The 17,675-nt window shown below is 38.9% G+C and overlaps 1 protein-coding gene across 3 annotated transcripts in view; it reads left to right on the top strand.

Annotated features, from left to right (window-relative positions):
* Positions 1-671: 671 nt before the first annotated feature.
* ctdspla (CTD (carboxy-terminal domain, RNA polymerase II, polypeptide A) small phosphatase-like a) overlaps positions 672-17,675 on the top strand; it is a 262,478-nt gene continuing 245,474 nt past the window's right edge. The window contains exon 1 of one of the 3 annotated variants that reach the window (XM_048552121.2): positions 672-1,688. In XM_048552121.2, coding sequence (XP_048408078.1) covers positions 1,619-1,688 — 70 coding nt within the window. In that variant the 5' untranslated portion in view covers positions 672-1,618. The remainder of the gene's footprint in view (positions 1,689-17,675) is intronic. The other 2 variants (XM_048552105.2, XM_048552113.2) reach the window with 2 other exon arrangements.

Here is a 17,675-nt window from a genome sequence, read left to right as displayed (position 1 = left end):
AACTTGTTAATCAGACCACCCATACCTTCCTCCAGATCATTTATGTATATCGTAAACAACAGTAGTCCCAACATGGATCCCTGTGGAACACCACTGGTCATAGTTCTCCATTTTGAGAAACTCCCTTCCTCTCAACTCTCTGTATCCTGTTGCCGAGCCAGTTCTCTATCCATCTAGGCAGTATACCCTGGACCCCATGCAACTTCGATTTCTCCATCAGCCTACCATGGGGAACCTTATCAAATGCCTTACTGATAGACCAACTCCCTTACTGCTAGAAAACCAATTTTATCATTGATGGGCACCTCTTTCAAAATGCCCCAAAAAGTACCACTTGCACACAAAAACAGAAATTGCTGCAAAAGCTCAGCAGGTCTGGCAGCATCTGTGGAGAGAGATCAGGGTTAAAGTTTCCGGTTCATTGACTTCCTCAGTACCACTTGGGCACTTTTTATTCTCTGTTTTAAGAGGGAGAAATAGAATCTAGTCTGCAGCTAAAAACCACTTTTGCAAATATCATCTATATCATTTAAACGCATTTCCGGGACATTTGAAAGGGACGTAGTTTGGTATGCCTTTTAAAATCTCTAAATGCACAGTCTCGTCTCTATTTCTGGCGGCTGCATAGTGGCGGACTTGAGAGGAGTCGGAGTAGAAGTTGGTCGTTGTGTGTAGGGTGGGGGGGAACTCTCTTGTGCAGAACATTTGGTCGACTTGCTTTCCTGAAGTATTTGTTATTTTTTGTAGTGGCCGGTGAGGGGGTGGTTTGACGTGAGGGAGGAGTTGTTGTTGGTGTGTTCATTTCGTACCGTCGTCCTTGCCTAGCATCTCGCACTGGAGCAAGAGGGGGAGGGTATGATTGTGTGGAAAAACTCCACCCCAAAAAAACCCTCCCTAAAGGCTGGGAAGTTGTGAGGAGGAAAGAAAGTAGTGAGAGAGGGTGGGGAAAAAATAGGCGAGTAAAGAAGGAGCAAAAAAAAAAGTGGAAGAGGGTTTCTTGAAACAGACGGCGCACATTTTCTTGTTGTTTTTGAATCTGAGGGAAGTTCCAGCTCCTCCATATTGGAGACCAAGCGACGACATTTGACAAGAAATAATACCTGAACGGAGAAAACAAATAACCCACCCCAGAAGGAGAGACGACGCCACAGAAAGAAAAAAAAGGATTAAAAATAACGCAATCAAGGCTGCAGGAAATCAAGAAACATCATTTTCTCCGCCTTTCGTGTTGGATAAATTGTGTTTGAAATCTCTCCACTCACCGGACAGCTCGGCGTCTTCCTCTCCCCGGGCCGCGGGCGAAAGGCGGTTATTTTTTGAATTTTTCTGACATAAACATTATTATAAATGGTTGACTGAAATATAAATTTTTTTGGGAGAGAGACGGAAAAGAAAGTTGCAGTGAATTATATTTTCTGCATTTGTGTTTTTTTTAAAAAAGTACTTAATTTTTTTCAAGCCTTCCCGTCTTCTCCCTGTGGCGTACATATATGTATTAAAAATTCTACATATATTTTTCTTCTGGATTGGGTGAAAGGAACGGTTGGTTTGTTTTCAGTGTATTTTCTGAAGGAAATCGCGGAGGGCCCGACGGCCAAAAGCAGGAAGGGTTTGTTCGATGGACAGCACGTCCATTATAACGCAGGTCAGCAAAGAGGATGAGATTATTTCATCGTCCCAGGAAAAAGGTAAGGGACAGGGCATCTTGCTTGTGTATTGTAAACAATTATTGTACTCCAAGCAGGGTAGATATTGAGAAGGGTGGGAAAATCTGGGTGGGTGGGAATTCATGAGTTTGAAAAGTGCCTGTCAACGTTGTCTTGGGTCTTTACAAGCTTTAGATAGTTTTCCTATTTTTGTCTTTTTTTAAGAAATGGAAAATGCTGATTTTAAAAACATATGTTGAAAGCCAAAAATTTAAAAAATCCAAAATATGACACAACCTCATTTGAGGAAATTGTTTCTAGAGATCATTTCAGTTTTTGGATTTCCTCTCCCTGCTGAAAATCAATTTTTTTTGTTTTTCGGCGCGGGGGGGCGGTGTGTGGCGGGGTTGAATTGGTGGGAAACTGTGAACGTACTCAGTTAATTATAGTGGAAACCTGATTCCAACTTGCTCGGTTTCTCTCAACTCCCAAAAGTGAAAATACTTGTACCTTGGGTACTTTTGTTTGTTGTTTTGAACCCGTAAACCAATGTTACAACAAGAAAGGCAACGATATTTGTCAGCACTTAGTAATATTTTTGTGTGAGCTCTTCCCCTACCCACTGCAGTGGGTCATTTTCTGCAAACAATCTAAAAGAGAAAAATAGCCCCAAAAACTTGAAATAGAGGTCGTGGAAGTAGTGCTTTTTCTGACTCAGCGTAACGACTTGATGGTTTTGCACCTCCCAGGCATGCAACAGACAAGCATTTTCTTCTGATTTAGAAAACGAGACAACATTCTAGGATCGATGAAAAAATATTACAGTAATATTTGTTTATTGTTTAGTGGTACATATTGGGAAGAGATATTTTCTAAGAGTTCTATACCTGTAATCTCAGCCGAGATGCTAGTTCATCCCTTTTGGAAGGAATGGAATGGTGTGGTTGAGGTTTGAGTATATTATGGCAGAGCAGATGATCACTTAGGATTTTAGTTTTGAAAAAAATGTAACTTTTTAAAGCAGTCTGAAAATCAGTGTTTTTCTGTCCTGAAAGCATGAGAAAGAACTGTCTTTACACCTTGTTATCTCAGATTCTCCAGCATCTGCAGTTCCTCTTTCCATAGTATTGACAGTAACCCTTGTAAAATATGCCTATCAAAAAAAAATCATTTTTATATGATACTTTTACTTGGAAATGTTAAAGTTTTGCATGGCTTAGTTTATTATGGTCGTCTTCCGTAGTATTTTAAGGAATTTCCATTACATTGGTATTCCCAAGAGAGATTTTAATAAAAAGTCAAGGAATTCTAATTCCAGACAAGCATTTAAACATGAGTGGTCTGGAAAAAGCAGCAATAATTTCCACGCTTGCACATTATTTATAATAAAAATGTAACTTTTTTAAAACTGATGCAGAACTGCGTTTGAAGATAAGTGCTTGTCGCAGGACGGTAGCACAGTGCCAGTGTCTATATTCATGAGGATGACTGTAATTCCCCTCATGACTTTCCCACAAAAACTGGTCTGTTTGATCTGTGGAGATATAATTTAGCAAAGCCTGCAAAGTCCATTGGATAACATGCAGACTCTCATGTTTTCACAGGTAAACTAGTTTTAATGATCCGTTTTATATGTAGCTGGAAATATGTTATGTTTGTGAAAGTTTTTAAAAAAAAAACTAATAAGCTTGTGTTCCTAGAAACAGACTATAGATTGTAAGTACTTTTCATTTCTCGGCTGATTTAAGGTCTTGCAACGATGAACTGGAGGTTAATACTGCCAAGTTTCAGTTACCTTTCTAAATGATTCCCTTTGACGTGCTATTCGCTTGGTTATTTTTCCCCTAAATTTGAGAAAAGAGCATATTATTTTGTAAAAGGTTAACTTCTTCCAGGGTTATAAGGCTAACAAGGTATCTGCAATGTTGTGTTTTTTCAATGACATTTACACAACATGGCTGTACTCTTTAGCACAATTTCATCTTGTGCCATCTTGCAGTTTTACATTTGTTTTAGAAGGAGTATTATTATAGTCAATACTGGGCCAGAATTTTTTTAAAGCAGTAATATGAATTTTTCTGTTATTTTGGTATACTTTCCCATGTGAGCTTTGAACAGAAACACGGAATATAATTGTGTGTTTTAGTTGTCAAATATCGACAGATATAAATACAAGCGACCAGTTTTCTGAGAATTTTAAGATGGTTGTTTTATGATCAACTTGAAAAGAATACTTTCCCTGATTTTTTAAACTTGAAAAAGGCCTAGTCTGTCAGTACTGTTATGCCATTAGAAACCGTACTTGCTCCATGTATGACACTCCCACAGTGATAAAAAGAAGACCTGCTTCTAAAATACTCGCCAGGGAAACTTCCTAATCATTTGGATGTAAATTACACTGTCACTTGTTGCAGTGTTAACTGTAATATCATCTTTTTAAAGGATGTGTAATTTAATATTATAATTTGGAATAAATCCAAAGCAGTTACATGATCTAGGGATTCAGACAAGGTTTGAGTCTTTTAAGATTTACAATCTGCATTCGTGGACTGAGATTTTTCACTTATGGTGATGCTCAGATTTTTATTGTGTTTTCTGTACCAGTATATGTACTGAGCCTTCGTTGTTATTGGTTACTACTTACAAAAACCTCTAGGGCTGATAAGTAAATAAACTGAACCAAGTTATAAGATTGGGAAAATGACAGAAGGGAAAGAGAAGTCTTAGTGATTCACAGTGAAATCACTTAAATGATTAGAGACGATTATAATGAGATAAGCAGACAGTGGAGCCTGTATACGTTGGTATAAGACACCGGAAACGATTTAAGACCACGTTCAGTGTTGTATGGGTCACTCGGTAGAAACTGCAAAGTGTTCGATTGAATAATTGCAGAGATTTTGCACATGCGTTGTAAGGACAGAGGAGATTTTAATTTTCATGTAGATTGGAATAAACAGATTAGCCCATGTCAAAATCAGTTTGAGTATTTCCAGCAGAGTTTATGCAACAAAATGTCTTCAAGTTAATAATAGAGATGGCATTTTAGATTTAGTAATTTTCAATGCTCCGGATAGTGTTATTTGTGTAATGTTATGCTTTCTCTGAATAATGATAATAACATGATTGAGATCAACCTAGTATTTGGAACGGAGGAATATGAAACAGCTGCTTCCAGATTTAGATACCAGTCTACAGTAAACTGGGAATATGTACAGATGGACAAAACAACTGAAGATTAGTGAGAGATGTTCAAAAACAAATTTAACATGATACAAAAACCTAGTTTTTCCCATTTGGTCAAATGCTCTATTTACCAGAACAATAGCAACTATAGATATAAAACTAAATTTAAAAAAAGCATACAAGGTTGTAACAATTCACGTACATTCTGGCAGAACACTTGGTAAGACCTACGAAATGGAGTATGAAAAGAAATTAGCAAAATCAACAAATGTTTTTGCGTTTATATTAGGAAGAGTGGTAACCTTAAAGTCAGGAACATTTGTGGTAATGTTAAACTAAACATGATATTGACAATGAAAATAAGAACATGATGGATACGCTTAATGAATGAATGATTGCTTTACATCGGTTTACATCAGAGAGAAGAGGTCAGTCCACGGGACAAGTCAAGCAAACAATATTGAATCAGGAATACTAACTTGTTAAAATTATGTATTCAAACCCAGGATGTCAAGGGACACATCCAGATAAGGGGGGAAAAAAGGATACTTGTTGCAGATACAGATGGTTCAAAACAGTGGATACCTGAGGAGAGTATAGAAGTACTCATGGTTACTTTAAAAAAAATCAGGAGAATGAAGAAGGGCCATGGGCGAGGTGTGGTGGGGAACACACTGGCAAGTAACATTAAGGAAAATCCAAGGCATTTCATATGTATATTAAAGGAAAGAGAATAAGTGGGAAAGAATAGAGCCTCTTAAGGATGAAGATGGCAAAGAGTGTGGAATGGAAGACACAGCTGATATTTTAACTAAGTATTTTGCATCTCTGTTCACTACAGAGAAGGACATTGTACATATAGAAATCCGAATGGAGACTGTAATATATTTGAATAAATTAGCATTGAGAGGGAGGGAGGATTAGTGGTTTTAATGAACTAGAAAGTGCCCAGGCCCAGATGAGGTGAATCCCAAGCTCCTGTGAGACACGTGGGACGAGATTGCAGGGGTTCTGACTTTAATTTTCAAATCCTCTCTGGCCTTGGAAGGGTGCCAGCGGTTTGGAGAATGGCCAGAGTGTTACCATTACTCAAGAAGGGTGGTAAAATCAGGACACTACAGGCTAGTGAGCCTAGAAAAAACTGAGGACAGAATTAATCAGCATTTGGAAGACATGGAGTAATCAAGGATAGTCAACATGGCTTTGAAAGGGGAAGGTCATGTCTAACAAATTTGATTGAATTGTTTGAGGAGGTGATTAGGTGTGTAGATGAGAGTAATGTGGTTAATGTAGTCTACGTGGAATTCACTAAGGCTTTTGACAAAGTCTCACTTGACAAACTGGTTAAGAAGCTAGGGCAATTGCCACCAAAATTACCTTAATAGCAGGAAACAGTGATTGCTTGAAGGATGTGTTTGTGAATGGAAGTTGGTGTCCAGTGGCATACAGCAGAGTTTGTGCTAAGTCCTTGGCTATTTTTTGTGTATGTTAAAGGTGTCGACATGAATCTGGTAGGTGTGATCAGTAAGTTCACAGCTGACACAAAAATTGGTATTGCGATAAACTGCAAAGAGGAAAGCCTTCGACTAAAAGCCAATTTTTAGATAGGTTGGTCATATGGACCGAACAGTCTCAAATTGAAATTAATCTTGAAAATTGTGAGGTAATGCATTTTGGGAACACAAACAAGGCAAGGCTGTACACGTGTGGTAGGACCCTAGTAAATACAGAGGATTGGAGGGTCCTTAACATGCATGCCATGACCCTTGAAGGTAGTAGCACAGATGGATAAGATGGTTAGGGAGGCATATGAGACCGTCAGCTTTGTTAGTCAAGGTCTTAAATACAAAAGGAAGGAAGTTATGGTGGAGCTACATGTAATGTTAGGCCACAACTGGAGTACTGTGTGCAGTTCTTATTGCCGTACCTATATAGGAAGGATGTGATTGTACTAGAGAGAGTAAAGAGGATGTTGCCTGAATTTGAATAATTCACCTATGAAGGAGGGTCTATATAGACTGGGGTTATTTTCCTTAAAATAGAAAAGGCTGATGAGTGCATCTACTTGAGATGTACAAAATTCTGAACTGTGAGGCGCATAGATAGGGAGAAACATTTCCCCCTGGTGGGGAGGGAGTTCGTCAATAGCCATGTGTCATAGTTTCTTTTCCTTACCATAAATTGTATCTCTTGTTAAGCGGAAGAGGGAGGCTTATGTGACGATGAGACGAGATGGTTCAGATGAGGCGATGGAGAGTTGCGGATTAGCTAGGAAGGATTTAAAGAGAGTTAAGAAGAGCAAGGAGGGGGGGGGTGCATGAGCAGACATTACCAGGTAGAATAAAGGAGAACCCCTAAACCTTTCTTTAGGTATGTGAGGAATAAGAGAATGACTAGGGTAGGAATAGGGCCAGTCAAAGACAGAAGTGGGAAGTTGTGTGTGGACCCTGTGGAGATTGGAGAGGTGCTGAATGATTATTTCTCATCTGTTTTCACTGAGGAACAGGATAATATTGTAGAGGAGACTACTGAGTTACGGGCTACTAGAATTGAAAGGATTGAGGTTAGTAAGGAGGAGGTGTTATCAATTCTAGAAGGTGTGAAGGTAGATAAATCCCCTGGGCCGGATGGGATTTTTCCGAGGATTCTCTGGGACGTTAGGGAGGAGGTGGCGGAGCCTTTGGCCTTGATCTTTCAGTCCTCATTGTCTCCAGGTTTAGTACCAGAGGATTGGAGAATTGCACATGTTGTGCCCTTGTTCAAGAAGGGCAGTAGGGATGACCCAGGCAATTATAGACCTGTGAGCCTTACGTCTGATGTAGGGAAAGTTTTTTTGGAAAGGGTTATAAGAGAGAGGATTTATAATCATCTAGCAAGCAACAATTTGATTGGATATAGTCAGCATGGATTCGTCAAGGGCAGGTCGTGTCTCACAAACCTCATTGAGTTTTTTGAGAAGGTGACCAAGCATGTGGATGAGGGAAGGGCAGTTGACATGGTGTACATGGACTTCAGTAAAACCGTTTGATAAGGTTCCACATGGTACGCTATTGGGGAAAATACGGAGGCACGGGATTGAGGGTGGTTTAGCAGTTTGGATTAGAAACTGCCTTCTTACAGAAATCCAATGAGTGGTGGTTGATGGAAAATATTCAGCCTGGAGTCTGGTTACTAGTGGTGTGCCTCAAGGATCTGTTTTCGGACCACTGCTGTTTGTCATTTTTATGAATGACTTGGACGCAGGCATAGGTGGATGGGTTAGTTAGTTTGCAGATGACACTGAAGTCGGTGAAGTGGTGGACAGTGTGGAAGAACGTTGCAGGTTGCAGGGAGACTTGGATAAACTGCAGAATTGGGCTGAAAGGTGGCAAATGGAGTTCAGTGCAGATAAATGTGAGGTGATTCAGTTTGGGAAGAATAATAGGAAGGCAGAATACTGGGTCAATGGAAAGATTGTTGGTAGTGTGGATGTGCAGAGGGATCTTGGTGTCCATGTACATAGATCCCTGAAAGTTGCCACCCAGGTTGATAGTGCTGTTAAGAAGGCTTATGGTGTGTTAGGTTTTATTGGTAGAAGGATTGAGTTCTGGAGCTTGTACAAGGGGGCATAGCTACAAATTGAGCGGTGATAGATTTAAGACAAATGTCAGAGGCAGGTTCTTTACTCGGAGAGTCGTAACGGCGTGGAATGCCCTGCCTGCCAATGTAGTTAACACAGCCACATTAGGGGCATTTAAACAGTCCTTGGATAAGCATATGGATGATGATGGGATAGTGTAGGGGGATGGGCTTTGACAGGTCGGCGTAACATCGAGGGCCAAAGGGTCTGTTCTGTGCTGTATTGTTCTATGTTCTGTATCCGAAAGTGCTTTACAAGTAGTCAGCAGTTTTGAAATGCAGTCACATGTAAAATAGAAGATGCAGCAAATTTTCACCTGCCACAAGCTACAAGTTGATAAAAATCACATTATTTTTCTGTATGATGTTGATTGAGGGATAAATAAATCTCCAAGTCGTCATAGAAAGCTGTCTTGCCCCGCTTGGGAATAGTGTTATGGCATCTTTTGTGCCTCCTTAAAAGAATAAGTAAAGCTGCTAACACAGGTTGATCTATCAGATGAAAGACAACACTGCCAACAATGTAGCATTCCCTCAGTAATGCAGTAGAGTGTTAGCCTTGATATTTGTGCTCAACCTGAAGTGGAATTTGATTCCAGAACCTTGTGACTAGGACGCAAAAGTTCTTCTAATACTGAATAGATTCTGGAAAGAAAATTGGAAGCTAATGTTGTATCAGAGAAAATGGGAACTGCAGATGCTGGCGAATCCAAGATAATAAAGTGTGAAGCTGGATGAACACAGCAGTCCAAGCAGCAGCTGCTTGGCCTGCTGTGTTCATCCAGCTTCACACTTTATTATCTTGGAAGCTAATGTATTCAATTTACTTGATAAGTTTCAGGAAATTTGAGGAAAAATATTTCTGCTGAGGGTGATTTGGTATCTGAAGCTCATTTACCTGGAAGGGTGCTAAAGGGAAGGATCCCTCAAAACATTGAGAAAGTATTTCGATGAGCATTTGCAACACAATAGTCATATGGGTCGAGTTTTGGAAAGTGGGATCAGAATACATATATGTTGGACTGGCACGGACCCGATGGGCCAAAGAACCTATTACTGTGCAGCAAAATGTCTGATTCTATGATAAATCAAAAGGAGGTAATTGCACTGAAGAGTGACATCTCCCAGGACCAGATAATTTCCATTCCAAAGTTTTGGCAAAAGAATTATTTTTCAAAGTTTTTTGATTTGGAAACTGTTCCTTGAGTTTGAAAAATTGTGCACATACCTGTTATGTAAGAAAGGTAACATTGATATTTGAGGGAATTGTAGACCAGTTACCCCAACAAATGTTGGAAAATTATTACAGCTTATATCTGAGCATAAGAGGATTGAATACCTTAAATTTTCAACTGATCAGAGAACCAGTATGCCTGAACTTTTGTTAATCAGAGTTATTGAAGAGTGTAGAACTAGTCATGATATCATTTGAATGGTGGATGGAAAAGCTAAATGGCCTGGTCCTGTTTCTGTATTCCTATAAAGCAAGGTTGCATGTCTGTTCTTCACAAATTCACTCTTCTGTGCTTAATCTATTGAACGTTTTTTTGCCAACTACAAGCCTAGTTTTTATCAATGTTTTAAAAGATAAATGCTGAAAGAAAACCTACTTCCTCAAGTAGCAGGTGTACACTGTGCAAGTTCACAGTTTTTGAAAATCACTATTTGAGGCTTGTGAACCCTGAAAAAGTGACATTTTACTTTAACTTGTATTGTGTTCCTAATTTTGTAGTTAGATCATGACAGACTGTTAATCTTCTTGTGTGAAAACTTACGTTTGCTAATTCAATGTACCTACTGAATCCACCAAGTTCTTCACCTTTAGAGTTTTGAGAGAACTTATTAAAAAATCATTCACAGAATGCAGGCATCGTTGGCTTAGCCAGCATTTATCTCCCATCCCTAATTGCCTTTGAGAAAGTGGTGCTGAACTGCTCCAGTCCAAGTGGTGTAGATGCACATACATGTTAGAGAGGGAGTTCTCATGGCATTTTCAGTGTACAAATGTTTGTGACAATAGAACTTGAGTTGTGCATATAAATATCTTAGATTTTATCACTATGAATGCAAAATTGAACTTAGGAATGTCTGTACCTGTCTTTTGTCTTCAATCCTCACATTACACAAATTAACATGATTATTGTAAAACCACAAAATAAGATTCTTCTGTTGTTAATTTCCTCCTTTTGGCTTACTGAATCTGGAGATGGCTATAATGTTCCATTCTATATCCAGTTGGAAATTCCAGTGAAATCCAAAATCATTTCAAAGGCTAATGTTTATTGTAAACTTTTGTGCTGGATTCCAGAGATAGATTGAAGCATAAATGGGCAGGTTGTGGGTGAAACAACTGAAAATGAGTGCTCAAATGTTAAAGACTTAGAGCTGGATTCTCTGGGGCAGAATTAAAAATCTGGCGATTAGCTGCTAAGGGAAATGAAGTACATTGGACACGAGAGGTATCAAATTATGCGATGCTTATGAAAGCAGTCTTCACTAGGTGCAGATTGTGAGACCTCTTTGTGAGAAGTGCAGTGTTATGAGAGAAACCTGCATTCTGACACCTTCTGATCTTCTAAGTTATTTTTGTTCATTTTAAGGTATTTCCAATATGTGCATACGCGCAAGGTTGGTAGTAACGCTGTTTTTGAAAAGCAAGAATTAATAAGCAGGAAGAAATGCTCTGTGCCAATTCCATGAATCTCCAGATTGCTCATCAGCTCAGCTTGAGAGTTACTGCTACATCATATATATGTGGGTCTTTCAGTTGAATTTGTGCTCCTCTATATGAAGCAAGTAAAATAAAAGGCTGGTAAATGTAGGATGACAGTTTATGTGACGTGAATCTGAAAAATTGTGGAACTGAATATTGTGTAAATGCAGCTAAAGCTTTGATCTGAGTTAGTGATGTCCTCTTAGTGTCAACTGGTAGTTTGCAACACTTTTCTGAAGATGTAAGATGCATCCTTTTCTGAAGATGTGTGAATTCAAATCCCACTATTGGACTTGAATGCAAAAACCAAAGCTCACATTTCAATATGGTACTGAGTTGGTGCAATGTTGTTGTTTGAATAAAGGCAAAGTACTGTGGATGTTGGGTATCTGAAACAAATGCCAAGAAAGCTGGAGAAACTTAGCAGGTCTGGTCGCATTTGTGGAGAGATAAACAGAGTTAATGTTTTGAGTCTGAACTGAAGCACCATCTGCCCTAAGATGGCAAATATTTTTGGCACTAGATCTGAAGTGAAAAACTATTCTAATGGTGACCACATACACACACTTGCTGTAAAAAGTCATCTGCTTCATTAGTGTCCTTTCTGGAATGAAGAACAGGGGAGTTACCCATAGTGTCCTGTCCAGTATTTATTCTTCAATCACTGTTAATTAGCGGAACAAGATATAACCAGCCCAGTAACATGGCACCAGAGATGGGCTAGTAGTATAAATGACTCCCAGAGAGTACTGTCAAGGCTTCCATGTCTTTTTTTTCTTTCACTGCCATTTTCCTAGCTATTTAAAGGCCATCTAAGATGAGGGAGTGGGCTCTGGGAGGCAGTGCCATAGTGTTAATGTCACTAATCTAGTAATCCAGATCTCTGGGCTAATGTTTGGAGGCCAAGAGCTTGAAACCCAAAATGATAGTTGGTGAAAACTGAATTCGGTAAAGATCTGAAGTGAAAAACTAGTCTAATGGTGACCACATACACACACTTGCTGTAAAAAGTCATCTGCTTCATTAGTGTCCTTTCTGGAATGAAATATGCCATCTTTAACTGGTCTGGCCTGCCTGTGACTCCAAACCCATAACAATGTGGTTGACACTTAACTACCCACTGGGTAATTAGGGATGAGCCAGTGATGCCCATATCCCTTGCGAGAATTAAAAATAAATTACATTTAAAAACAACCTCTGGTCATCGTTGTGTTGCTGATTATGAAAGCTGCATATGTAAAAGTTGCTGTTTTTTTTTAAATTAAAGCAATGAATACGCTGCAAAAGATTTTGTCTTTTCAGTGCTTTAGTGTCTTCTAGAGGCCTGAAAGTGGCTATATCAACATAGACCCTGGTTTTTATTTTCCTTTGCCATCTTAATTATGTAAGCCATCTTAATTATGTAACATGTTCTATCTAAGTGGCATTTGTTAGGTAAGGCCTTGCAAGGATGTCAATCAAAACAGGTCAACTCAGCTTAGGCTGTGTATTTGAAATATATTCCTTGATAGGTCATTCAGTCTTAAAAATCTGTTGAGTATTTATCTATAAAATGTGTAATTTATTTATAATACTGAATTATTGTCAGATATTCTGTTGGGATATAAAAAAAATTATCTGAAGTGATCTGTCAACCACCTGTTTCCGTGATATTCCTTTAATCCAAATCTGTGCATCTTTTAACGTTAGTATTGGAGGTAGATCCAAGTGCAGCACTGATTGTATTCTGTTCAACTGAAAATGTTTTTTTTAAATTTTGTATCGCTAATTGGGACAAAATTATGATTTATCTGAAAGCTTGTGTTTTGCAGAAGTGAGAAGGTGGAATTGATGCCACTAATGTGTCAAGCTTGATGAGCTCTTGTTTTTCCATATGTTCTTGTGTCACTCAAGTGCTTATCTTGTACCTCATTTTTGTTTGGAATAAACACTTGGGCAAACAACTGTGGTGCAATGTCACTGAACAGTAAGTTGTAAATCCCTTTATTTAAGATGTTGACCTCAGCTGTGCCACTCCGGTTGTAAAGACAGTGAGCAGAAATTCTGCTTCTTGACACTGCATGAGGAAGTGCTTTAGCTTTAGTTCAGTAGTTGCTCAAATTTAAAATCCATATTTGTATTCATAAGCCTTCATGGCTCTTTCCCTGCCAATTGTTTACAGTTCTGGCAAATTCTATAACTTCTGTATAGACTGTGGATCACCTTAACTGTGACCACCTGATCAAATCTCAGCTATCGATTGCTTTGTTCCCTCCTGTCCCAGTGATTACTTCTTGGGTGTCCTTTTATTAAAAAAAAAGTCTGATTCTCCTCTGAGGCAGAATTTTTTTTTCAAGAAGTTCTGATAAAATCTGTTTTAAGTGTTACCAAAGTTCTTTATAATGGCTTCCAAACAACACCTGGAAACTTTAAGTTGCGATAGATCACACTAACGTTGTATTGTAATTTAGTTGGAGACAGCTAACTGGAAAGGCAGTTACGTGGCACATGAAACAAGAAGCTGATTTAATTTCGGTATTTTTAGTCTTCAGATCTGGTATAAAATTTGCAGGACTAATGGTGTTAATTAATTTTTAAAGGTCCAGCATAAATATTTTTGGTAAAAATATTTTTCCCCAAAAACCAAACTTTGAAGGCATTATATATGACGGTTATTGCATGCAGATTTGTCTGTTTGTACATATTGTAATCCTGACAGTAATATGAAGTCTGTGCTGATGCCATTCAGGTTTGTTTGAAGAAAAATCTGGTTGTATGCACTGCTTTGGAATAGTGAATAGAGTTTCTCTGGTGAGATGGACGATCGTGCTCCTTTATCTTTCCCCATTTTCATAATGGGGAGGCAATGGCCTAGTGATATTATTGCTAGATTGTTAAGCCAGAGTTCCAGATAATATTCTAGGGACCTGGGTTCGAACCCCGCCATGGCAGATGGTGGAATTTGAATTCACTAAGATATCTGAAATTAATGATGATCATGAACCTGTTGCCAATTGCTGGAAAATCCCATCCAGTTCACTAATATCCTTTTAGGGAAGGAAACTACTATCCTTACCTTAACTGCATGTAACTCCAGACCTACAGCAACTGGGTTGATGCTAAATTGCCCTCTGGGCAATTAGGGATGGACAATAAATGTTGCATAGCCTGTGATACCCTCTTTCTGTGAAATGAATAAAAAAATTTTCCAAGAGGCACTGTCATGTAAAGAAAGCTCACTCATGGAAAAATATTTTGGTGAGACTATTTAAGAACTTAGCTGGTGTTTATTTTCAGTATATTTGGCTGATTGAGGGCTGCATGATTTTGGTTTACAATATGGAGTACCTCCTCCTGATTGCTTGATTTTATTGTAATACTCTTACTACCAATTGCTCGAGGTGCTTTGCAAAGTAGAAGAAACTTCTGTTTTGTCATAGACTGCTTAGTTAGCTGTGAACTGCCTTCGTATGTTGCTCAGATGACTTAAATATTCTATATGAGGAGAGATATTCATTTAGTTTTAGTGTCCCACCTGCTTCTCCCTGTATTTTTGGTCAACAAAGGGATGATGGTAAGTGGACTGCATCTTGCATTTACATGTTTCTAAATGAAAAGGTATTCTCCAGACCAACCTCAGGGAATCTCTCTCCCACTGCAACTCTCTTGTAATCTCCTCTATCCATCTTTGGTCCGCCTCCCCCTCTCTCCCTATTTATTTCAGAACCCTCTCCCCATCCCCCTCTCTGATGAAGGGTCTAGGCCCGAAACGTCAGCTTTTGTGCTCCTGAGATGCTGCTTGTCCTGCTGTGTTCATCCAGCTTCACACTTTGTTATCTTGTATTCTGTATGACTTCCCTTTTGTTTAAGGGTTATATCTTGATACCATTTCAAAACCCAAAATATTCTAACATAAGATTTACTATTGCTCAGATTAAAATTGCAGGCCTTTTGATTATTAATTATAAATTTTGATGTGTAAATCATCTTTGAACACTGGAAGAAAACTGAGTTGATGGCACTATGCATTGTTTCTATGCATATCCTCCCTTCAGTATCCAGGTTTTAATCCTTAAACTTCTGCTACGTAACATTGTTTCTGCTCACCCTGTCTATTATTATAGAGCCTCCTGTGTGTACAGAAGAATATATTTCAGCTCTCATTCAAATCGTTTTGTCTTGATGCTGTCCTTTTATTCATTAATGGCATGAGGGCGTAGCTGGCTAGGCAGCATTTATTGCCTATCCCTAATTGCCCAGAGGTTAGTTTAGAGTCAACCACACTGTTGTGGGTCTAGAGTCACGTGTAGGTCAGCGCAGGTAAGGATGGCACTTTCCTTCCCTTAAGGTCAGTGGACCAGATGGGCTTTTTGACAATTGACAATGCATTCATGGTGACCAGTAGATTCTTAAATCCAGATACTTTATTGAATTCAAATTACACAGTTTGCTGTGGCAGGATTCAAACCTGGGTCCCCAGAATGTTATTTGGGTCTCTGGATTAACAGACCAGTGATATTAGAATTAGGCCGTTGCCTCCCTGTGTTTGAAGGTTATGTGGTTAAGCATTCTAACCTAACCTGGGAGTCTTGTCTGATCACAACCTCAATGTTGCCATCTTGATTCTAGTCACAATGAGTGAGATCATAATTAGTTTGCAGTTGTTTTGCAGAGGAGTGCTCCATTGTCTGATATCATTTCAGCTACCTGTAGTAAAGGGGACGAATAGCACTTGGCATTACTCCTGATATTTGGCTGTTCTGCATGTACGAAGAATCCAGCTGCCATACAGATAGGAATAACCAATGTGATGACAGAGATTCTTAGAGACCTGCAAGGTGGTTAGTTAATCATGCAGTAGAGAAGTTGAAAAGACAGCAAAATTTTTGTTTACGGTATGCAGTCAGTCTTCTGTAGCTTTGCTCAGCTCCTTAGAGTCACATCCAGCTGATGGACAGATAAGCCTGTTGCAGCAAGTGATCAGGAAATCAAGTTGAACATTGTTCTTTTAATTAGAAAGAGAATAGAACATAAAATTAGGGATGTTTTGCTAGGGCTAAATAGAGCATAGGTAAAGCCACATCTGGAGCTCGCTGGTCTCCTTTTCATCAAGAAAGGAATTAAATATGTTAGAAGTGGTTCAGAGAAAGTTCGCTCGGTTTATTGCTGGACTGGGTTGTTTATCTTGAAGAAAAATTGCATAGATTTGGCCTGTATCTGTTGGAGTTAAGAAGAATGAGGGATGATTATATTGAAACAAATGAGATCATGAACAGAATTGGTAAGCTGAATGCTGAGAGGATATTTCCATGTAGAGCTAGAGGACAGTTTTCAGACATGGGGAGTCTCCTGTTTGTTTAAGACAAAGCTAAGATAAAGACTTTTCTTTCTTGGAGTGTTGGTAGATTGTGGTATTCCACCACCGCCCCCCCCGCCCCCCCATAAGTGTCCAGTGGGTGCAAGGATTCGTATGTATGCAAGGCTGAGTTAGACAGATATTTGATAGTCCAAAGGTTATGACCGGATAGACAGGAATGTGTAGTCAAAATCAGAACAGCCGTAAATTGGCAGAGTAGGCCAGAGAAACCAAGTGGTGTACTCCTCCTCATTTGCAAGTTAGTGAGGAGCTAATTATGGTTTGGGTCTCTGCAAATGCAGTGGTGGAGAAGTGGACTTTGGTGGTGGAACTTGTAGTAAATGAGGGGCATGAAAGAGCCCAGTGTTGAAAGAACAGAGAAGGAACAGGAAAAGATCGCTAAGGTAGTCAAAGCTTGAACTGTAATCTAAAGTAAAATTAGCTTTCTTGCCTGAGAAGATGGAGCTCGGAAAGAATTGCAGTGATGGGAGTAAGTGAGATTGTTGCGGTGCTTTGTTTTCAGTGACTTGAATCTTGTGATTGGTCGAGGTAGTGTGACCATTGGGTGAGTTTCAAACAAAGCAAATAGTAGTGAAAACATGTACTATGATTTTGTGATGAATTAGGGCTGAAGAAGTTTTGAAAGTTGAAAATACAATGATACATAATGGAAGAAAGCTGAGTAGGTGTGAGGTAGGTTTAAGCAATGTTCATAATTTCTGTGAGTATAAGTTTGTAGCTGATTTATATTCTATCCTTGCATACAGTAAATTAACTGTATTCATTGTACATCCACACCTATCCAATGACAGAATAAGTTATTCTATTTTTAGTAATTTCTTTGAAATATGGTGATTAGTTGGCTTGCTTATAAATAAATGTAAAGCAGGAGGAGGCTGCTGTTACCAGTTATCTGCGCACTATTTTATAATGAACGAAGCTTATTCCTGATTTTATTGACTAGGACTTCACAAGTGTTTTCAGCGTTGCAAATTGTAATTTTTTCCTATTTCCTGTAAAGCCTTTGTTGCATTTATCTCAGCAGATCACAGCCCTTGAGTTTTCTCTTTGCCATTTTTCACAAGTCTTCTGTCTTTTAGCCTTCTGTATACTGTGAATGAAAAATATTTACTGTTTTGAGACCATTTGTTATGGCAAAGATATGCCAAACACTGCA

The sequence above is a fragment of the Stegostoma tigrinum genome, chromosome 2 (genome assembly GCF_030684315.1).
Source record: "Stegostoma tigrinum isolate sSteTig4 chromosome 2, sSteTig4.hap1, whole genome shotgun sequence".
NCBI lineage: Eukaryota > Metazoa > Chordata > Chondrichthyes > Orectolobiformes > Stegostomatidae > Stegostoma > Stegostoma tigrinum.
This window is presented reverse-complemented; position numbering and strand designations above follow the sequence as displayed.